Raw genomic sequence first — 23,378 nt, 5'->3', positions numbered from 1 at the left:
CTTAGAGGAAACGGGGAAGGGACACTGCGTAGAGGCTCCCGGAGAAGGCAGTGTGCGCCAGAGGCAGAGACAGTGGACATGCGTCGACAAGCCAAGGATGCTGGGAGGAGACAGGGAGGAGCCTACCCTAGAGCCTTGCAGGGAAACAGGGCCCTGCGACACCTTGAGGTTGGACTTCTGGCCTCAGGACCATAAGAAAATATGTTTTTATTGCTTTAAGCTACTAGGTCATGGTGCTTTATTACAGCAAATACGGGAAACATGCATACAAGACAAGGTGCAGGGATGTGGGGCCCTTGTCAGCAGGGGGTGGTGGCCCTTTGGGTAGGCAGCCTGCTGGATCCTCAGGTGCAGCCCGGCGGGGGTAGCGTGCGGCCCACGGTGATGACCAGGAAGAGTCACCCTGGGGACAGCATGTGCGGAATGCACACTTGCTCTCGCCACCCCCCCCCCACCGCCCTGCCCTTGGCTTTCACCTTCCCCTCCCCAGGGGAGCCCTGTGAGAACTAAAGAGTAGGTGGCCCATCCTGGCCTCCTGCACAGCCACCAGGTGCCAAAGGAAAAGAAAGTGTGACAAGATTCTAGTGTGGTGTCAGTATTTGGAGAGACCAGCCGGAGAACCCAGGCCCCATTGATGTGGGAGGAAGCTGCCCTGGGGTTTAATTGCCTGTGAAGATTCTTCCCTGGGGGGGCGGGGATGTCAGAGAGGGAGCCCCGTGGGAGGGCCGGGAGGCCTGGCCTGTGGGAAGGACAGAGCCCAGGGTCCCTGGGAAACATGGCCCACGTGTCGGGTTCAGGGGTTGAGGCCACTTGGGGTTACAAATCAGAAACAAGTCTGCTCCTGGGAGGGGGAGAGGTGAGATTTCTAGAACATTCCACCAGAGAGTGACTTGGGTGTTCTAGACATCTTTGTTCAAGCTCTGGAGCTGTAACTGAGGGAAACAGATGGATTTGCCCCCGAGCCCTGGATGTGTGTACCAGTCGTACGCACAGCCTCAGGTGGGAGGCGGTCTTCTTCCCTTTCTCTGTGACCAGGATGCTGGAAGGTTCTTCTGGTCCAGTCTTGTGGCCTCTGCTGTCCTGAGCTCAGAGACTGGCTCTCCTGGAACCAGCTGCTCTTTGTCTCCTGGTGAGGGAGACAGGGAGCCCCTCCCTGCATGCTTTTCCCAGTGACTCAGAGACTCGAATGCAGGGCTGGGCCGGGTGCAGGCGACCTCCAAACTTCAGGAGCTTAAACCTCACCCCATCCCTTCTCCAAATCTCCATCCAGAGCTGTGCTCAGGGACCCAGCCTGACATCAGGGTCCTCGGCTGGCCCTCACTGGGAGGCCGCACTTCATAGGAATGAGTAGGGGAACTGATAGGTAATCCCAGGAATTCTGGGCCCCAGGGTTGGGGCAAGACGTGGACTGAAAGGGTTGAAAATGTCAGGGGCAAAGGAAACCATTGCTGTTTAGAACCCACGTGAAAGGCCAGGTGAGGAGTCTGGGGACCTTGTGTGTATGTCCTGCTTTGCCCCAACGGGCTAGGTGACTTCTGGCAGGGTCTTTCCCATCTCTGGGCCTTGGTCTCTTCATCTGTGAAATGAGAGTTGGGCTAGTGAATTTCTCAGTTTCCTTCCAGTTCTGCAAGTCTCTAATGCAAAATTCACCCTAAGGCTGAGCAGCGAGATAAGATTTGGGGTCGTGAACTCAGGGACCCAGAAGTGGAGCCCATCTGTCTCGAATTTGGGAAGAGAAGGTGGAATGATCTAGCATCTTAGTGTCTGGGCAGCAGTTTTCATGGAAGGGTCCAGGGCACTTGGGGTGGAATATTCACGTGTTATTGCTGCCCCAGCTTCTGTCCTTGCTTGACCTTCTTCCGCAGCCTCCTCCGAGCAAACCTGGGGACTAGTGGCAGCGGGAGGTGAGATCCGCTAAGGGCAACGCACCCCTGGGCAGGCATGTTGGTGGGGTTGGTGCCACTGAGTGGTGCAGAGCTGCTACTGGTGCCGAGATGAAGGGGCCGCCGGGGCCGTGGTTTTGCAGGCCGGTGTGTGAGGCCCGTGGAAACATCAGCTCTGATTTCAGGATGAGCAAAGCGCCACCGAGGGGAAGTTGGAGCCGCTCTCTCAAGTCTAGTGCGGCCAAAGCTGCATTCTCGAGGCCTGAGTCATTCCTGAAGGACTTACTGTTTTCCCTCTGTGCTCACTCGTCATAAGGATGGTGGCAAAGCCATGCGGGCACTTCGAGGTGCCTGTCTCCCATCGTGTTGCTGCCGTTTCCCAGAGCAACGAAGGGCCTTCACCTGTTCTTACACAGACTCGACCCTATGCGCATCTGTTTAGACATCCCCCTGATATGCCTTTGCACTGGGGCAAAGTGCAGGGTCCCCTCACTAGGCTGGATGGGAGGGTCCTGGGAGGTGGAAGACGGGGGAAGCCCTATGTAACTATGTAAGATTCTGGGTGAGTCAGGGCTGCCTGAAAGTGGGGGTCTGTGATGGTAGGAGTTAGCCTGCAGCTCAGCAGGGCGAGATCTGGGCCCGGGAGCGTGGCAGCTCAGGCTCGTTCCTGTCCAGGCCAGCGGGAACCATGGAGAGCAGGGCTACCCCCAGGTGCCCAGAGCCCCTCATCTGAGCTGCTTCTGGATGGAAGGAGAGGAGAAGGACCTGGGCAGAAAGACCTCTCCTGGCCCACGGACTGACCCCCAAGAAACAGGGGGTTGAGAAGAGCAGAGTGCAGGTGAGCTGGCGCGGCTTCTGTCCAAAGCTGCTTCTGTTTTGGCCCACTCAGTGAGCTTGGGATTTGGCCTGGCATCTTTGCTCTTCTAGGAAATTATTATTATGAAACCTGACATTCATAGAATGCTTTTAAACATCATCTCATGTTTAAGATAATCCAAAGGGGTTGGCAAAGCAAGTAGTATTCTCTGTGTTTTACGGGTGACTGGAGCTGGGCTGGGGAGTGAGGAGCAGCCCGGGTCCCGGCCGCTTGGCAGGTTAGGAAGGCGCTACGGGGCAGAGCCCCGCCCTCCGGACTTCTAGCTGCGCCCAGAGAGACCAGTCTGGCTCTAGGTCTCATGGCAAAGGAAAGCCCTGAGATGTGGGCCTGGCCCAGGAAGGTGTCACATCCGGTTCCCAAGCTCAGGAAAAAAGTGGACTTCCTCCTGCTTCCCCGGCTTGGGGAGGAGGCGGGTCTGTGTTGCAGCTCCCCCACCCACCAAGCCGATGATGGCTCAGACTTGAACCCAAGGCATCCGTCTGACTGAGACCTCAGGGAGCCACATTCCTTTGGCCCCCAGTGGGTCGCTCCCTGCCTGGTGCCCCGAAGTTGGACCATCAGCACTCCTAGGACCTCACGGACCCCAGGGGGGTTCTCTTTCTTCATGTGTGGAGGGGGAGGTGGGAGGACCAGCCACCTGCCTCTGTCTGTCTCAGAAGCCAGCCTGCTTCTCTCCCTTCTTGTTTTCCTCTCCTGCTCAGCCCTGCCACTCTGAATGGAGGAATTATTGCCAACGGCTCTGGCAGGGATCTATGATTTTCTAGGCAGGGTTGCTCTCTGGGAAAACCGGGTGCAACATAGAGTGTCCCTTTAATAATCGAGTCACACCCAGTGGTTAAGTCTTAATGTTTTGCTTCTTCCAAAGGTCCTTGCCTTTTGAAAGTGCGTGCTCATCCATTTCCATGAATCCTGCGGGAGTCAGTGACAAGCACGTGTGTGCACCACAGCTGTGGGGTTGTGGGTGGTTTCTCTCTGTACTTCCCAACCCAAGAGTTCCCAGGGATTAGGGGTGGGGGTTGGGGTGGAGCTATTCTGTCAATCTCTGGACTTTACAGGTTAAAAACAATTGTCTTGACATCTTGAAGTATTCTTTTTGAAGCAAAGAAGACGAGGGTAGGCTGAGAAGTCGATGTCCTTCTGAGGCTGACTCACCCCATCATTTGGGGGTGTTTGTGGTCAGGTGCCGGGAAAGCTCATGAGACTGGGACTTGGTGGTGGGCTGGGTTCCAGAACCAGCCCGCCACTAAGTAGCCTAACTAGCTCTGTGGCCTTGGGACAGTCATTTATCAGAGTTCTAGGATTCTGAGCAGTGAAATTCAGGAGGCGGTCACTTTTGACCTCAACCTCCTGGTTCCCACTGATTGCCGCCTTTGTCATCATGTCCTAGGTGAGTCATTTTGGGGCTAGAGTCCAGCCAGGGACAAGCTGTCCTGGTGAGATTAGCCTTGACTTTCTGAGCTTAGCCAGGAGGCCAGAGAACCTTCCAAGAAAGGCTGCCTCATTCACGGCACCCTGGTCCCCTTGTCTGGGGGGAAGAGGGGCGGGCCCACAGAATGGCGAGGGAGAGGGTCTCAGGGTCCCGGGAGGAGGCGGGCACTTCCCTCCTAAGTTCCTTTTCAGCGTCGGCATCTGCAGAGCAGTCTGAAGGCTCATCCAAGAAGAGAAGGAACGAGGGTCCCTGAGCAGTGACCGTTTACTCTGTGAATAAGGTCAAGAAAAAATGTGACACCAGAAGGGGCCGCTGCTGCTGGCCCAGTCCCGGAGTGTTCAGAGACAGGATCTGGGACATGGAGGGGTCAGTCTGCCACGCTGGTCTCATGGACTCTGATTCTGAAGTGCTCTCCACTGCACTTGAGAACCACCTATATGAGATGTCGAATGTGTGGACCAAGGACCGCCTGGTGAAGACTGGTGAAGACTCCCTGATTCCCGGAGACAGATGTGTCCAGGGGTAGAGGTGGAAAGTGATTGTGCCCCCAGGACTTTGTTTTTTTAACTGATGACTCATCTACATAATTATGTATGAGTAGTGGTGTATTATACCTGTGTGTGACTTTGGATGCAATGGTTTCAGTTCCAACGGATGAGAAATCCCACAGAGGAATAACCTTTGCTAGATGCTTAGAAACACGTGCTAAGGAGACGTGGAGGACTGGAACTGGATTTCCATTCTATTTCATGAAGAGGTCAACCGAAACAGGCCAACCAAATAAAAGATCTGGGGTGTTGACCTCTCTTCTCCTGACCTCCAGTTTCAGCTTCAAGACAGACTCTCCCTGACATTGGTACTGAGGGTAGCTCAGAGCGGTAGTTCTCAAATGTTGGTGTTCATTAGAATCACATTGTGAAACGCCCGGATTCACGTGGACTCAACCCTGGAGACCAAGCCTCTGTGCGGGAGAAGCCCTGCAGGGCCTGGATGCCACCTCCTGTGGGCCAGAGAGCTCTGCTGTGTTTCTTGGCCTGAGTGCTGGCCCATCCCTGGATGCCCTGTTGAACCAACACTTGACTTTCCTGTGTCTGCGTCCTCATTTCAAGAGAATAATCCTTGCTCTCCCGGCCTCCGGGGGCGGATGAAGAAGAGCACAGAGCCACTTTGGGAAGCTTGATGTTCTGCGTGAAGGTCAGACATCCCCGAGCTCCGTGCTGGGCATGTGGTGATCAGCAAAGTGCAAAGGTGCTGGGAGGGGGCGCTTCTTGGGCTGTTGGAGAAAATGATCAAGAGAAGGAATTCTTAGGGAAGAGGCAGGGGAGGCAGGACAGTGGTGGTCAGCCCCTCCCAGCTTTGGCAGTGGGACAGACAGACCCAAGGAGAGCTGCTGCGCAGGGAGTACCAAGGAGGGGGCTGAATCTCGGCTCCTTCATCTTCCCTCCCCACCAGGCACTTCCATGGAAATCCAGCATCTCATGGGACATGGTTTGCCAACTATGCGGGGGCAGAAAGCGCTCTAGACTAAGGGTCATGAACTTGGACTCTGTCCCAACCCTATCTCTGACCTTGGGCAAGTCTTTAAAGCTTCCTCCTCTGCAGTTGGACTCACCAAGGCCCTTGGCAACCCCATAGTTCTCTGAGTCCATAAGAAAGTGCTTGGGAAGAGTTAGTAGCTGGGGGAAAAATCAGGTGTTCGGTGGTGGAGAGCAGAGAGAGGAACTGAGCCTGGGGCTCCTGCCAAGGCTGTGGACGGGGGAGCAGCTGCAAGGCTGAGCCCCAGGATAGGGCTAATGGGAGAGGGGAGTGTCAGGAGAGAAAGCAGAGCCTGTTTAGTCTGGGCTCTGCTTGGGCATTGGCCTGTCAGGCTCAGGGGCCATCCCATGATATACGGGGCTGAGCTGGGGGCTTGCTATTCATGTACCCTGACGTCAGCACCCAGCTCTGTCCTGGGCCCGAGCGTCTGCCCTGGCAGCAGCACATACAGTGTGGTACTGCATGTCCAGGGATAGACCAAGACTCATCTTACCAGGCTCTCAACCTGTCCAGGGTGTCCTGGGTCCTCTGTCCCCTCCCTTACCTTCTCCTCCAGGGCCACTTGGGGGCTTCAGCAAGATGCCAGAGGTCAGGCAGGGTGGAAAGACACTGGGCTCGATGTCATGGAGTTGAAGGAGTTTGGAGGCTCTTGAAGCCTCTCACTGCATCCTGGAGGAGAGATCGGGTCGGATGGCACAGCTGCTTCCTGGGGCTCAAGCTCTGGGGCCCCAATGGCATAGCTTGTTTCATTGAGAGACTTTCTGTCAGAGAAGTAATTTTTAGCTTGGGAAGGAAGGTCGCAGGGCATGAAGCCATCACCCTCGGTCTTTTTCACTCCAAATTGCTTAGCAGAAGGGCAGGGGCAGCTTGACACTAAGTCATAAAAACCAGGGAAGAGTATGGATGTAAATGTGTATACACACATGCACACACTTGCGTTCCTGTCCAGGGCCCAGGCGTGGAAAATACACAGCAGTGTGAAAGTCATGGTAAACCCCCAAAGTCTGGGGTCCTTATCTCCCTTGGGATGAAGCAGCCCTCTCACCCCAACCAGAAAAGAGGGTGTTTTGAGACTGTTAGAAATGCCACACGTAGTCAGACCCAGAGTCTGTTCAGCCCAGTATCATCCCCATCAAAATCACTATCACCATTACCATCATCATCACCATCACCATCAGTACCACCACCATCAAGACGAACGTCGTCATCATCACCACCATCACCACCACCATCAACATCATCCCCACTACCCCTATTACCACCATCACCATATCATCATCAACAACATCAACAGTAGAGGGTGACAGGGCATGTTGGAAAGGGCTGGATTCCCCAGAGAAGAAGCCTTGACCACTGCTACTCCAAGGTCAAATGCCAAGCCCCGGTAACCTATTCAATTTGGGACCCTCCAGGGGGTGCATGAGTGAGGAGGGATCAGGAGCAGAAACCTTGGGGTCAGGCTGGGCAGAGGTTTACAGCTTTGGCTGCATGTTAGAATTACCCAAGAATTTTTTTTTTTTTTTGGTTAAAGTCCTGATGCTGGGGCACCCTGGACTAATTTAATCAGAACCTCTGGAAAGGGGGCGAGGAATAGGATCAGGAACCAGGAGATTCCAGTATATAGCCAGTGTCAAGTGTTGAGAACTAGTTTATATGCAGTTTTATAAGCTCCTGTGGACTAGTGCTTCTCAAACTGTAATGTGCAACAGATGAATTGTTAGAATGCAAATTCCCTTTCAGTGGGTCTGTTCTGGGACCTGAGAGTCTGCATCTCTACCAGGCCCACCCAGGTGATGCTGCTGCTGCAGGTGCCTGGACCACACGCTGAGTAGTGCAGGCTTAGAACCCGCTCTAGTGTCAGGCCATCGCTTCTGCAACTCTGGACTTAAATGGCCTCAGCCAGTTGCTAGCTGTGTGTTGCTGGGTAAGGCATTCAGTGCCTCTGATTCCAGTCTGTCCTCTCATCTGTAAGGTGGGAATAAGGGTAAGACTTCTTTTACAGAAGCAAGTAAGAGTAAGCTGAGTAAGATCAAGTTCATGTTTAATGTATAAAGTGCTTAAGCATTGCCTGGCACACTGAATAACTGTACAGATGTGTCTCATATGAGATACAGATTTATATATATTGCTGCTCAGTAGGCTGTCAATCTCCTTGGGTTAAACCAAGTTCCTGCCATAGGTTTTTTTCTACAGAGGTTATGGGGGTTATCAATAGAGTTGCAGGCCAAGGAATCAGGACTTACAGGTATTTGGGTGGTAATGAAAGGAATTTTAAATGAGTAGTAACCTCCAGCTCCCCAACTAAGGGGCCAGGAATTCCTGTTGTACCCCAGACTCCCCATGGGCCTCTTCATGGCACTTTCTGGGGGTCAGGCAGGGTCACAGCCCTGGGAACACAGGAAGGATGAAGCGTTGGTTCCTGCCATCCAAGGGCCAGGGAGGGGAGTGCATGCAGCGGGGGCAAGGTACCAGGGGGAAAGGGTTCCCCTGTGCTCCCCCCAACACAGCATGGCATGGAAGATCTGGGCAAGGAGTGGGCTGTTCTGGGTTCCACCCACCCACTAGACACCTGGTGTCTTGGGTGAATCAAAGACTTTCTTCAGACCTTCAGCTCTGAAAACTGGCTGACAGTAATAAGAGAGGTGAATACGGTCACAGATGTGAAGGTCACTGGGAGAAGTGTTATATCAACATACAGGCTCCTTTATAATAAAAGGCACCCAAACTTCCTATCCTTCTGAATTTGAGAGCAGGTTGTGTCTGTGGGGATTAAGGAGAAAAGATTTGTCCCTGGCTCCTGGAGGAACTCCTTAGGTTTCAGGGAACAAGGGGGTGGGTACTCGGAGGCAGAAGGGAAGGGGCTTTTCTTCATGGGAGGCAGAGCTGGGATTACCAGGCTGTGGCCTGGGAGGGGAGGTGTCTGTACCCAGCAGAGAGGTGGTGTGCTGCTGCTTCAAAGACTGCTGTGAGTCAAGGCAGACCCAGGGGCGTCTCAGGTATCCTGAGGCAGGGCACCCATGGTCCCCTTATCCCCATGCGCCAGCGATGTTCCCTCCTCCTTAAACAGGTCGCAGCCTGGGTGGGAGGGGGCAGAAGAGTTAGGTCCAACCCTCCCTTCTGACACCACTGTCCAAATAAATCACACTGATCCCTTGACATAGGCGTCTGTTACAGACTAGGCACCTACCTGCCCTCTGCTTGCTCTCCCTGTGTCCTCAGCTCTCCTGGTAAAGCTATTGGCCATTAGAAAGGGATCCCCTCCCAAGGGGTTGGCTAAGGTTACCGGGAAGCCCAGGCCTTCCCGTTTTGGGTATCTCCTCCTTCTCAGGCCATGTCCCCTCTAATCTAAGGTAGAGAGGCCAGCAAATTCCTGCCCTTAAGCGGACAGAGTTGGATGTGTGACTTAATAAGGTTGAGAGCCACAAGTAATCCCCTAAGTGCTCTGCCCGTAACCTAAGAGGGTCTGGCCGGTACACACCTGTTTTCACTCCTTTGCTGATAGCAACATAAAAAGCACGCTGGTTAATGACTCTAGGAAGTGACAAGGGGTGGTGTGGACATGCATCTGCCCTATCTTGGAAAGATCTCCCCGTGAGCCAGGCTGCACCTGCCAGCCAACAAGGTTGAGGAAGGGCTGGAAGGGCACGCCCAACTTCCATCCCTCCGGGGAGGCTGGAGAGGCAGGGTTAGGGGCGGGGCTCTGGGGTGGGTCAGCTGCTCTCCCGCGCCCCAGCTGCCATCAGGAGGGAGGCAGGGTATAGCACCGCCTCTGCTGGCCCTCCAGGGCGGTAATGAAGACTAGGGAGGGAGGTGCCCCACCGCACTCCAGGTCCACACCACTCTCCTGGAGACAGGAGCTAGGCTGAGTTAGGCTTTTTTGAGAAGCAACGTGAGTGCCAACCCCTTGACACTGACCAATCGTGTTCTAATCATCTAGAACCGCAAGTTTCCGCTTCGGGTGGCACAGAAGATGTTGACCATTTGTTGGAGAATCATTTCTCTGCTGGAGACGCAAGTCTAGAGGAGAAGGAAAGGGCCCTTCAGGCGGAGGCGGCCCTTGGAGAGACGAACCTGCTCCTTCACCCCCGAGATGGCGGGGAGGCTGGGAGCTCTGAGAAGAATGCCGCGGGGGGCCTCACCGCCAACGCCGGCCTGGGCTCTGATTCCGAAGCCAGCCCCTCCAATGCCTCAGCCTCGGAGTCCGCTCCCCCCGGGGAAGCTGCCGGGCCTGGGGAGGAGGATGCGGGCCCCCTGGGAGCGAGCGCCTCTCCCCCAGAAGGAGAGTTGGAGCCGGGGGAGGATGGGGGGCCGGAGCTCAGCTCTGGAGAGAGCCCAGGACGGGAGGCGGAAGGACAGGCTGGGAGTGGCGTGGTCCCCAAGGACGCCGAGGAGGCCCTTCGCGACGACCCCGCACAGGGAGCAGCAGAGAGGACCTCGGAACCTGAAGACGCAGGGCCCTCTCCTGGCACACAGATCGAGACAGAAGAGGTGGGCAGCCCAGAGCCAGGTCAGGAGCCAGAGGTGCCAGATGGAGCCGCGGACGTGGACGCAGAAGCCAGGGAGGGGACTGAAGACCAGGCGGAGCCCAGCTCCAGCCCAGCCTCGGACGCCGGCGCAGAGATGCAGGGCCCCCAGGAGGACCGCCCCCTAGAGGGGATGTCCGAGGAGCAGCCGGACGCAGCCTCCTCCGAAGAAGACGGGGGCGAAGACAGCAGCGGCGAGGAAGAAGAAGGAGTTCTATCCCAGGAAGAATCCGAAGAGGACAGCGGGGACGGGGCTAGTTCGGAAGAAGCAGGAGGCGACTCGGAGGAAGAAGCCGGGGAAGCCCAAGAAGCAGCGGGAGGCGCGAGCCGCGGGGGTGAGGGGGCCGGACCGAGCCAGGAGCAGTCGCACACGGAGCCCCGGGGGGCGGAGGCGCGGGAGCCCGAGGAGTCGGGGCCTCAGGGTAGGGGGTTCCCAGGGCTGCTCGGGGCGCTGCCGGCGGCCGCGGTCCTCCCGGAAGTCTTGTGCACAGGGGGACAGGCAGGGACCCGCGAAGCAGGAGAGTCCCCAGCCAGCCCCGGGTTTGCAGGGTTGCGGCCCCATCGGGGTGCCCGGCCCTCGGGGTGCTCCCGGCTGCTCATCAGCCACTTATCCCCAGTTCCGAGGGACCCAGTGAGAGTCCGCGCCCTTAGAGGATCCAGAGGAGCTTGGTTGCTTCTGAGTTAGGACGTCAGAAACCTACTGGTTAGGGTCCCTCAGTGCACTTTACCGCGAACCAGTGCCTTATCCCAAAGGACCAGGGACTTAGCGGCAGGATTTGAGGCCTGGAGGCAGGCTGGGGGGTGGGGCAGGCACTAGGGGACCACATTGGTGGGCTAGCACCTGGGCTCTTTCCTTGAAGACTAGACCATGATAGGCTGGGTAAACTGGGACCGCAGTCAGGATCTGATAAGAAATCTATGCTGGCAGTGACGCTAATGTCCTGCAGATGTCCACCTGGAGCAGCAGCAGCCCGTCTCTCAGGGCTTAGGGACAGGGAGAGGGGAGTGGGCAGGGCCAAAGCTACTGGGTAATACTGGAGGTGTGTTGCATGCTAGGGGTGGCCAGCACCCTCTGTGGCCTTGTCCACCGAGTTCACTGGCCTGGACCGAAAGCTGGCTTATAGGATGGAGGCGCTAGGGTCAATCTTCACCTTCTAACGCAGATGTCCTTGCAGAACTTGGTTTCCACACTTGTCAGGTACTCGCACACTCCGTTAGGGGGAGGGCCTTCAGTCAGCAAGCCCCTCCCCTTTCCCTGGTCCCCCCTGTTCTGGGTCTGGCCGGGTAAAGAATCATTCTCCCCAGGTGCTACAGGAGGCATACTGATTCTTCTCTGCTTCCCACCCCTCGTGGAGCTGGTCTCCCTCTGCCCCACAGTCCATTCTTCTATCACCTAAAATCCTTTGTGCAAGTAGCCCAGGTAGAAACGGCTGTGGTAATAGAGGCCCTGGAATGTGAGGACCCCTCCCCAGGAGCCTCAGATGATCGCGGGCATCTCATGCTGGGTCAGCAGCGACAAAGCCCCCCTGCTGAATCCCCCTCCCCTATCTGCCCATCTCCCAGGACTTCCTGATAAAATCCTCCCTTGATCAGGCCAGTGGTTTTCTTAGAATCCGAAATGCAGTCTCCCATTAACCACTCATGTCTCCTGTCTCATCTCAGATCTCAGCCCACAGGCAAGCCTTGGAAAGTTTTCTGACTCCCCATCCTAAGACTGTCCCTTTAAGACTTCGTAAGCGCACTTCTTAGGCCTGCCTAGCTTCTGAAATCTTTCCTTCCGTAGCCACATCATCGTCTGTAATTATATTATTTTCCAGGTGACTTCTCTCCCCTATCCCTGGGGACAGACTGTAGAAAACTCAAGGGCAGAGCTGGCTTGGTCTGGGGGCACCACGGCATTCGCAGCACATTGCTTTGTGCTTGGCATGTATAGCAGGTGCTCAGTCTACTTTTGTTGAGTACATAAAATTGATTGCAGAGCTTAACAGAAGTTGAGTTTGGATTTTCAAAGTCCGTCTTAGAAACAAAGCTCTGTTCAGTTGAACCTGGTGTGGCTTCGTGTAGCACTTCCTCACGGCCCCGCCCTGGCCCATCTCGAGGGAGCCTGAAGCCTCGGGCTCCTAGCTTTGCCCTAACCCTGCTCTCTGCTTCTCTCCCCAGAAGAGGTGGAGGACGTGAGTGAGGAAGCCCCGCTGAGGGATCGTTCCCACATCGAGAAAACTCTGATGCTGAATGAGGACAAGCCAGCTGATGATTTCTCTGGTAACCAGAGGCAGGAGCCAGGCAGTGCTGGGCTGGGGGGTGCCCCATGGCCAGCGGCCAGGCAGAACCTCCAAGGCTACGGCTGACGCCGGCAGGCATCTAGGGGAGGAGGAGCGCCCTGGAGATGGGGGGCTTCGTGGAAGAGGCTCCGTGAGCAGCGTCGAAGACTTGGGTTGGCTGGGAGGAGGAAAGGCAATCTAAGCAGAGGGACCAGTGGTAGGGTGGAGGGCAAATTCCAGTGCTGCAGCCTGGGGACAGTGCCAGGCTCCAAGTTGTGGCCAAGAGGGTTGTTAATAAGAGTTTATCACATTGGCTTTGATTTTTATAGTTTATAAAGCCCTTTCATGTCCGGTATTTCATTTCATCCTCATAATAACCCAAGGTTTCAACAGGGCTTACTGTTTCTTCTTAGTCAATGAGCTAATGAAAGCTGGGGGCAAGGCAGGGGTTTGCTAGGGCACATAGCTGGTTGAGGGGCGTCCACGGGGGTGGTTCGGAAAGCCTGACCCTCTGTGGCTCCACGTTCCTCCCTCTCTGAGCCTCACCTCATGAACCCCTTATCCCAAGAAGATGCTTGGGATGTCTGAATCCTCCCAGGGGCACTGGGGATGCGGTGAAGGGTGTGGGGCTGGGGCTGCCATGCCTTCTTGCCCTTTAAACCTAAGGCAAGTAGAGGTACTGGCCGAGAGAAGGAGATGGGGTTCCCGTCTGCAATAGGAAGGGTCTTCAGTTAGCTGCAGAGCTAGGTGAGGTGGTGCTTCTGGACATACTATTGAGGGGAAGGAAAAGCGGATTAGGTTAAAAAAGAAAGAAAGAAAAACACTCCAGAGGCTTACGGGGTTGGGTAGGGGGATGCCTTCTGGTTTAAAGATTTCTGAGGATTGGGACGTGCACCTGCTCCCCACCCCCATCTCCGGCCCCAGGAATGCTGATGCACAGCCCGGGTTGGAGCCCGCCCCTGCTCCCCACCAGACGGGGCCAGAGCTGCTCTGGGGAGTGAGCCAGGTCCACAGGGGTGCAGCTGGCCGCCCCACCCCACAGCACCCCTGCCTGACGCTCTCCCGTCACCTTTCTCTGCCTCTAGTGGTGCTGCAGCGGCTTCGAAAGATTTACCACTCGTCCATCAAGCCCCTGGAGCAGTCTTACAAGTACAATGAGCTTCGGCAGCACGAGATCACAGGTACCCCTGGTGTCCAGAGGTCGGGCTTGCACCTTTGGCCATCTGCATTCCCCCACGTGCATGAGGGGAGTTCTCTTGAGTTCTTGGGGAGGGGCAGAGGCTTCAGTGGCATGGACCATCCCTTCAAGGTGTGCCTTTAATCTGCACAAGGCATCATGGAGAGCATTTGATCTGTGAACCTTCATGCCACGTAGTGCAGTTTTGGTTCCCAAGGATGGGGATACCAACTTCCATCCCTTCTGTGCCCAGGAGCCCCCAAGGGCTCCCCATTCACTTACAGATCATGTCTCTCGTTCCCCTGGTTGGCCTGGAATCCTTCCCTCCTCTTTATGGCTTCTCCAGTTGACTTCCCTTGGGTCTGGATTCTTTTAAAAATTGATTTTCAAAGTAATAAAAATAAGGTATACTTCTTGCCCCCCCCCAAATTCTGTGCAAAATAGTATAAATTGAAAAGTAAAAATCCGTTTCTTGGCCTAATTCCACTCCAAGAGACACTCACTGCTATAGTTTCTTGTGAACACTTCCAGACTTTCCTCTGCAAACATGAGCATATACAAGTGCATCTTTTCATTCATTTTACAAAGATGAAATTACACCACACCACTGCTCTTTCTGTTCCTTGTGAATGCACCCCCCTAAATGATACTACCCTGCTGATGAACCACTGAGTGTTCCCTTTTTAAAGTGTTACAAACTCTACTATAATTGTTACATATTTTACCCAAGTAAAGTTGTAGGATAAATTTTTAAAAGGAATGCTGCAATTCAACATTTTGAAGGTTGCCGCCCAGACGCTAGAGTTCAGGTTGCCCTGCAGCAATGCCATTTTAAAGTGCTGTTTGTCTTGGAAAGCTGTGAGTGATGGCAACATCCAACTGCCGTTTGAATGGTCAGTGGTATGGCACCGGCTCGGTGCGTGTTGGTTGGCTGTTTCTGTATTGCTTCCTGCGGGGCTCTGCATGCCCGTACAGTGGATGGGGGTTATAGGGCGAACAGTATTCCTGCTTTACAAATGACGGACCCTTGAGGCCCAGAGAAATGCTGGGCTACCCAGGATCACCCAGCTGGAATTCAGAGTGGTAACTTTCTCCTCCTAAAGAGAAGACGGCTCCCTGGCTTACGATGACCTCTAGGGTTTCTTGCATCCTCCTGCTTCTCAGAATGCGCGGGCCCAGGAGGCTGCGGAGAGGGCGTCCCCGGGTGCCGGTGCTCCTCTGTATGCCCCGCCCCCCCAGCCTCTTGTGTAACCTCCCTCCTTGGTGCCTCGCCTGCAGCCTCCTACGTGTGCCGGTAATGCCCCCTGCTGCACAGATCGGGAACAGCAGCGAGGAAAGCCAGCGTGTGGTGGTCTCCCTGGAGAGCTTTAAGGTCCACAGCCCTTCGGTGTGGCCTGGACCTGGGGAAAAGAACCTTTTTGTAGGCTCTCTGTAGCTATAACTGGGGACACCTGCCTCCCTGGCCCGCAGCCTGCCTGACCCTCCCTGTCCCAGCAATGCGAAGGACTGAGTGTCTTTACAGGCAGGGAGGAAGGGGCAGGGCCTGGTACCAATTTCAGGCCCTATACATATGTGCCCTCCCCTTATGAGACACCAGCTTGGTCTTCGAGGACTTAGTTCTGCCTTAGAGAAAGAAAACCAGCCCCTTGAGAAGCAAGGTGCAGACACACTTGTGCAAAAAAGATGGGGAACATGGTCTCTACTGACATCACTTACATGTGCATTAAAGTGTCTGAAAGGACACAAGGGGTGTTATGGCCAAGCAGACTGGGACCAGAGTGGGGAGACTTTTTGCTGTATACGTTTTTACACTTCAGATTTTTGGACCGAGAAATTAAATAAATTAAAAACAAATAGAGTGCCAGGCTCATGGAGGCAGAGATGTCTGGAGAACTTTAGTGCTAAGTTGTGTGGGGCAGACCCCGCGTGTGGTGGCTCAGGGAGGGGCCGTAAATCAGCAGGAAGAGACCACAGCCCATAGGGAAACCTCTTACCCTCCCCTCCCCGCCCGCTGGTTTTGAAAACACTGGAGGATTCTGCTTTTTCTTCTTCGTTGGAGTGGGGTGTTCTCCCCAGCAGGGGATGAGGATTGCCAAGTCACTGCTTGGTCTTGGACACTGGCAAATGTGTCACAGACTTGGGAGGCTGATATTTGAGATGGGCCCCCAAGCCCGGCTTGGGCTGAGCCCAAGGTGGGGTGTCGGGAGGTGCAGCTAAGGGGAGGGAGGAAGGGGACAGGCAGCACCCGAGTCCAGACGGTCCAAGACCACATAAGCCTCTTTCATCTTCTTTGTTCTGTTACCAGTTCAGATCGCAGAGTTTTAGCCTTTCCCATGTGGCAACTCTCTCCTCTCCCATTATGAACGATTCTCCCCCAGATCTCAACCGGAGGCTGCACCCAGAGTGAGCTCCAAACCAGTGTTTGCTGACTTCAGTGTGTTCCCTCCTCTCTGGCGCCGGTGTGTGAGGATCTGTGCATGGCCCACCTGCTGTCTTCCGGGGTCTTCTAGCTGCATCATTGCACTTACGTAGCAAGAGACGTGCCGCTGACTGCTCCACGCTCTCTGGTCCAGTGTAGAATCCCACGACCCGGTGACAGACTGTCTAGGGTGCAGCGTGAAGAACCTCGTGCAGTGAGGAACTTTGTGAGTTCACTTTCATTTCTAATCCCTGCCACCCACAGATGGGGAAATCACTTCCAAGCCAATGGTGCTGTTCCTGGGGCCGTGGAGCGTTGGCAAATCCACCATGATAAACTACCTCCTTGGGTTGGAGAACACTCGCTACCAGCTCTATACAGGTATCAGTCAGATTTTCTTGTGTGATTGCTGGTATTTCAAGGTTATATGTAAAAACATTGTGAAAAATGAAAACATTCATAGGTGTCTTCAGTAGAACAATGAAAATACTAAAACAATGAAAATACAAGAAACCAGTAGCTACACCTATGTTCACAGCAGCGTTATTATTCACAATGGCAAAGAGGTGGAAACAACCCACACATCCATCAGTGGATGAATGGATTGAATGGATAAACAAAATGTGGCCCATCCCTATGGTGGAATAGTATTCAGCCCTGAAGAGGAATAAATTTCTGACAAATGCTACAAAATGGGTGGATCTTGAAGACATTGTGCTGAGTGAAATAAACTAGACACCAAAGGACAAATATTGACTGATTTCACTTATATGGGGTCCCTAGAGTAGTCAAATTCATAGTGACAGAAAGCACAGGTGAGATTACTAGGGGCTTGTGGAGGGGAAATGGGAGTTAGTGTTTAGTGGGGACCGAATTTCAGTTTGGGAAGATGAGAAAGTTCTGGAGATGGATGGTGGTGATGGTTGCACAACAATGTGAATATTCTAAGTCCCACTGAACTGTATACTTAAGAGTGGATAAAACGGTAAAATTTACATCTACTTTATCACAGTTTGAAAAAAGAAGCCACTAGCTTAGCAAACACAGTATCCAACGCTTGTGGCACGTCCTCCCTGGAGCACCTTGCTCATCCACGTGGGTCTTCTGCCCAGAGATGACTGTGTTCCTTACTCTTGTGCCCGTGTGTGCAGGTGCTGAGCCCACCACCTCTGAGTTCACGGTCCTCATGCACGGGCCCAAGCTGAAGACCATCGAGGGTATTGTCATGGCTGCTGACAGCGCCCGCTCCTTCTCGCCCCTTGAGAAGTTTGGCCAGAATTTCCTGGAGAAGCTGATTGGCATTGAGGTTCCCCACAAACTTCTGGAGCGGGTCACTTTTGTGGATACACCAGGCATCATTGAGAACCGCAAGCAGCAAGAAAGAGGTAATTTAACACTCATTTCTGAGCAGCATGAGCTTGGTCTTAGAAACCTGTTGCAGACAGTGGTTGGTAGGCAGACGGGGGAGACGCCAGCATTGTCCAGGACCAGGGGAAGCATTCTTTGTTTCCAGCCCCTTCTTGTCACTGGTACCTCTTCGGTGTGGGATGCCTCATCCTTTTACCTCCCCAAGGACTAATCTGGTTTGGAGGCCAGCAGAATTTTCCCAACGGGAGGGCTGGCCTCCTCTGTCGGTAGCTCCTTCAGGTCCGGGCTGGGGCTGAACTGTCTTTGGGAGGCCCAGGCTGTCTGGATGATCAAGGCCCTGGACTGATAGGATCCTGGTCCAGGTGTACTTGACCTCTGGCTAACTTGACTCTGGGTTAAACCTGACCTTCAAAGCTTCCTAGTCCCAGTGTCTGCTTTACCAGGCCGGCTTCAGCACCAGCTTGTAGCAGACTCTCCAAAGCCCTCCTTGCCTTCAGGTGACAGGGGAGTGCCACTTTGGGCCCAGCAGGCACTAGGCTGTGACGCAGGGCACTGAGTATCGCCATGACCAGAGCCATCTGCAGAGATGAGTCATAACAGGGCATTTGTAGGAATATATGTCCAGATGGTGGATCTTAGTTTATGGTTATGACTCTCATTTGTTTATAACCAGACCCTGTTTTATTGCTAGTGATAATATTAGCATTAATAATTATAATAATAAATTAACCTTTATTGCACTCCAATAATGCATTGGCTAATTTTATGCATTATTGGTTGATGGTTATAGAAAAAAATTCAAGACAGGTATTCCTAGTCTTCTCATTTTGGAAATAAGTTAAAGGAATTAAAATGTATTGTACATCTACTGCATGACTGGCTGGCAGTTTTAGTTTGGGTGCTTTTCCTATGTTTATAGCAACTCTGTAATCATTATATCAATTTAGGTGTTACTGTTCATCTTGTAATTTTGTAGCTAAAATGCTAGAGGCATGGAAGTATTTCCTACTTAGCTGGCCAGTGGCAGAGCCCAGATTCCAGCTCAGGCCTTAGTGGCAGGTCCACATTTCTTTCCTCTAAGTATTGCACCTACTCTTTCATTCCTTCTAATTCTCTGACTTCTTTCCTTCAACATCTTTTTTTTTTTTTAAATGGAGGTACTGGGGATTGAACCCAGGACCTCATGCATGCTAAGCATGTGCTCTGCCACTAAACTTTGCCCACCCTCCTCCTTCAACATCTTTGCCGCTGCTAGATCTTTTCAGACAGTAGGAGAATCTCCGTTTGGAAAAAGTGTTTTGCTTCCCTGAAGCCTTGGATTCCACTGCAGATTAAAACAAGGATCAGGTCGTTATGTGTTGAGGGTTGACAAGGGGCAGGAGATATGTAATTAATTCTTTAAAAGTTTTTGTTGGGGTAATAGCTCAGTAGTAGAGTGCATGCTTAGCATGCACAAGGTCCTGGTTCAATACCCAGTACTTCCATTAAAAAACAAACAAAAAAAATAATAAAAAAGTCTTTGGAAACCCAGAAAATCCCTGATGCTCTTACTCCCTTCAACCCACGAAATGATCTGGTTCTGGAAGGAGGTGTGAGGGGCTCAACCTGACCTCTCGTTCCCTCTTCCCAAGGTTACCCCTTCAATGACGTGTGCCAGTGGTTCATTGACAGAGCGGACCTCATCTTTGTCGTCTTCGACCCAACCAAGTTGGATGTGGGTCTGGAGCTGGAAATGCTCTTCCGCCAGCTGAAGGGACGTGAATCCCAGATAAGGATCATCCTGAATAAAGCTGACAACCTGGCCACGCAGATGCTCATGAGGGTCTACGGGGCCCTCTTCTGGAGCCTGGCCCCGCTCATCAACGTCACAGAGCCCCCCAGGGTTTACGTCAGCTCCTTCTGGCCACACGACTACAAGCCTGACACCCACAAGGACCTGTTTCTCAAGGAAGAGATCTCCCTCCTGGAAGACCTGAACCAGGTGATCGAGAACAGGCTGGAGAACAAGATCGCCTTCATCCGCCAGCACGCCATCCGGGTCCGCATTCATGCCCTCCTGGTTGACCGCTACCTGCAGACGTACAAGGACAAAATGACCTTCTTCAGTGATGGAGAGCTGGTCTTTAAGGACATTGTGGAAGACCCTGATAAATTCTACATCTTCAAGACCATCCTGGCAAAGACCAACGTCAGCAAATTTGACCTTCCCAACCGTGACGCCTATAAGGACTTCTTTGGCATCAACCCCATCTCCAGTTTCAAGCTCCTGTCCCAGCAGTGCTCCTACATGGGCGGTTGCTTCCTGGAGAAGATTGAGCGGGCCATCACCCAGGAGCTCCCTGCCCTCCTAGGAAGCCTGGGGCTGGGGAAGAATCCAGGTTCTCTCAACTGTGACAAGACAGGGTGTGGCGAGACCCCAAAGAACCGCTACAGGAAACCCTAGGTTGCCGCAGCCATCCTTGGGTTCCTGTTGGTGAATGAGCTTGCATCTGAACTGTCTGAGAAGTCCTGGTTTGTTAACCCTTTGAGCCACACTGGCAAGAACCATTACGCATTGGAGATTTGGGGGTTCACGGAGGCCAGTGGTGGGGGAAGGTGTGGGTGGAGGGAGGAAAGTGGAAACTGTGAATTATCGCGTTGCTTGTCTTGTTGCTTCAATTATGGCGCCTGATTGAGGCACGTCGGGCCGCACCTGCTTTCCCTGGGTCCTTATCTCAGAAGGTCAGAGAGCAGCTAAATTCTAGGGTAAACTGAATTCATGAGTGCCAAATAAGCTAAAAGCAGCTGAAATTCCTTTGTCCCTTATAAGCTGGGAAAACAGAGAAGACTTGAGTTCCACAGGCCTGTCTGCTCCTCCACACACAGTCCTCTGTTGCTCCCCAGACCTCAGCTGCCTCCTGAGCTTGGGTTGACTCCCTAGGAGACAGTCTCTTGGGTCTGAATCAACCTGGGGTTTGAGCCTACCCCCAGGCCCTCTTCCCTGTTTTCACAAGGGGCGGGGAGCGGTTCAGGACACCAGAACACCAAGAGAGAACTAGAGTTCCTGGCTGGAAGGATCTGCCCCCTGCTCCCAACCCTGGCCATTTCTCTGGCATCATCTTCTAAGCCAGCTGGGAAGCTCGGTCCCTTTCTCAGCTCCAGAAGGAGGGTGACTCTTCCGTGCATTCAGGTAATTCACTTCTTGGAAGCGGCTTCAGTGGAAGTCGTGGCAGGGCTCAGAGGGTTAATTGGTTTGCAGTGTGTCTTTGTCTATTGCATGTCTTGGAAAACTCAGACCCCAAAGGCTTTGGGTTTCAGAGGGGACAGTGGAGACCTTGCTCCTGGCTGTGGCCCCAATATCTCCGCGGAGACACTCGGCAGAAGGGTCGTTCCTTCCTGGTTTTCATCACATGGCTTTCCTTTCCCTTCTCTGTTCCCTGATGTGCACTTGAAACTCGGAGTCATTTCCTGGGACTCAGAACCCGCACCAGCCTCCGAGTATCGGTGGCAATCCAGGCCTGACCTTCAGTTCCCACCTGAACTTGTTGCTAATTCCCACTGATTGCACCACGGGGGAGCCTGGCTTCAAATACCGATGAGTGCGAATGTGTGTGTATTGCGTTGTCCAAGAGAGATTAGGGAGATGACAGAGGCCGGAGGGCACAGAGGAAGAACTGGCTCTGAGGGTCCTGCCCACCTGGCTAGCCCTCTCGGTGGGGGGCAGCAGGGACGGAGGGAGGATGCTGGAGGGGAGAAGCCTTTTGATGGAGAGTGAGTGGCTGAAGAGTCTGTAAGTCCGGGAGACCTGGCCCAGCTGCCCAGAGGGACTCCACCGAGTGACAAGTGAGCCAGGCCCTCCTGGGAGTGAGCTGTCCCGGGGGACTTCACTACGGGGCAGGGGTCAGGACCTACTGGCTTCAGGGAGTCACCCAGACCAGAAGGAAACTGAAGACAAGGCAGAGGGAGAGGTGCTCTGAGGATTACGCAGTGGAAGCAAATCGGCGATCGGATTAGGTCCACCAGGAGAACTGTAATCCCAGAATTTCCGTTTCTTGGAATTATTAACACTCCGGCGCGTGCTGCAGCAGAGGCTGCCTCTTGTGGCTTTGCTGAGGACCCGGAACCACCCACAAGGAGACCAGAGCCTCCAGGACATTGTTTCTAAGACCAGAGCCAACCAGAGAAGAAAAGTCTGCCAGGGGCATCCAAGGAGCTTGGTGACCAGTTCCTGGGGAGCTGCTTCCTTCTCGTTAAAAACCAACCCTTCCTCATCTCTGCATCCTTTATGCTCTCGAGGGGCTGCTCTCCCTTCTTGCTCTCAGCTACCCGTGGCATATCTGTTTTTCCCAGTGCAGAAGGGGAAAGAAAAAGTGCAGAACTGGGCATTTTTATAGCTGCTAATAAGGTCACCACTGCTTTGGGGGAAGCAGCTGGAATGAGATGAGTACATTCACACAATACTTACATTTTCGGGGGTGGGGGCGGTGACATCGTCAGCGATCCTTTCCCCCTTGTCTTTTTTCCATCCGTTTTCTGTTTCTTACTCCTGCTCCAAGGTTCACTCCTTGGCTTCCCGTCTCTCTAACTGCCCGCACGCCTGTCAGTCAACCAGCTGGGGCTTTAAGCGCTGTTTTGTGCCCTGCTCTTTGGAGGTGGATTTCAAGCAGAATTCTGACTCTTTGGGTTGGGGGGTGGGGTAGTGGAGAACTAGGGGGGAGATTCAGGATCCAGAGATCCCCTGGGAGAAGCATCTGTAAATGTTTGTGCCTGAGCAGTTGCTGTTCCTCTCCAAAGCAGAACCTTTCCACTGCCCTTTCCATTCTGAGTTCATCAGGGAGAAAGTCTCAATAAAGTTCCAATCTCTCTGTAACACCTCATACTTTCTGGTTGTCTCCAAGCAGTATATCTCTTTTTCTTCTTTTTATCTAGTAGAGTGTCCTGATTTTTTTTATTAAGACAGTTTTTTTAAAGAGCAGTTTTAGGTTCACGGCAAAACTGAGAGGTAGGCAGAAATTTCCTGCACATCCCCTGCAGCCCCCACCCCGCACAGCCTCCCCCATTACTCAACGCCCCACCAGGTGGTACCTCCATTACAATTGATGAACCTACACTGAGGACACGTCACTGTCACCCTGAGTCCAGAGTTGACAGTGGCGTTCACTCTCGGTGTTGTGCATCTACAGGTTTGGACACGTAGAAATGTGTAATGACACCTGTCCATCTCTATAGTGTCATGCAGGGTAGTTTCGCTGCCCTGGAAATCCTCTGTACTCTGCCTCTCCGTCCTCCCGTCTCCTCTCATTGTGTGTACTAATTTCTAAGTTTCTTAGAGATAGACTGAAAATTTATAAATTGCCCACCCTTGAGCTGGACCCCTTCCAGGCACCTTCTGAAGCTCCCTCCTGCTTCTTGCCTCCCAGTGTCAAAGGTGACCTTCAGCCGGCTCCGAAACTAGGCTTCCTGTTGTATAATTGGAAACCTGAAGTCACATTCTCTCCTCAGCACTCGAATTTGTCATTTCCCCTGGCTTCCAAGGCAGTAGCCCATTAGTAGGAGTTACTGAAGCTTCTGTCCCTAAATCTCTCAGAGGAGGCTCAGGTAGGTGTTCACACCATTGGGTCCCCTCCCTCAGCCACGCAGCTGCCCACCTGGCACCTGGAGGCTCAGGTGAGGAGCCAAAGGTCAGCCCTGAACATGAGGATGGTGCCTCCCCTTGGCTTCTGCAGAAGGCGGTGCCGCCATGGCATGACCCTAGCTTCCTGCTGGTACCTGTGTTCAAGGAAACCCAAATCTGTCCCTGACTCTCTGAACCTGTGCCCTTCTCGACACACTTTAATGTCTCTGTGTGAGCATGTTTCCAAAAGGAAAAGAAGTGGGCCCTGGGAGTGTTAGTGGGAGGTTGGGAATAAGCAAAAAGGGAGTATGA

The 23,378-nt window shown here is 53.5% G+C and overlaps 1 protein-coding gene across 2 annotated transcripts in view; it reads left to right on the top strand.

Annotated features, from left to right (window-relative positions):
• The window catches only part of SRL (sarcalumenin), a 34,663-nt gene extending 12,334 nt beyond the window's left edge, over positions 1-22,329 (top strand). The window contains exons 2-7 of one of the 2 annotated variants that reach the window (XM_072942588.1): positions 9,663-10,670; positions 12,409-12,510; positions 13,595-13,690; positions 16,370-16,486; positions 17,257-17,490; positions 19,105-22,329. In XM_072942588.1, the coding sequence (XP_072798689.1) occupies positions 9,663-10,670; positions 12,409-12,510; positions 13,595-13,690; positions 16,370-16,486; positions 17,257-17,490; positions 19,105-19,916 (2,369 nt within the window). In that variant the 3' untranslated portion in view covers positions 19,917-22,329. Of the gene's footprint in view, positions 1-9,662; positions 10,671-12,408; positions 12,511-13,594; positions 13,691-16,369; positions 16,487-17,256; positions 17,491-19,104 lie in introns of those variants that run through there. The other variant, XM_072942587.1, reaches the window with a different exon arrangement.
• Positions 22,330-23,378: the final 1,049 nt, after the last annotated feature.

The sequence above is a fragment of the Vicugna pacos genome, chromosome 18, assembly GCF_048564905.1.
Source record: "Vicugna pacos chromosome 18, VicPac4, whole genome shotgun sequence".
Classification (NCBI taxonomy): domain Eukaryota; kingdom Metazoa; phylum Chordata; class Mammalia; order Artiodactyla; family Camelidae; genus Vicugna; species Vicugna pacos.
This window is presented reverse-complemented; position numbering and strand designations above follow the sequence as displayed.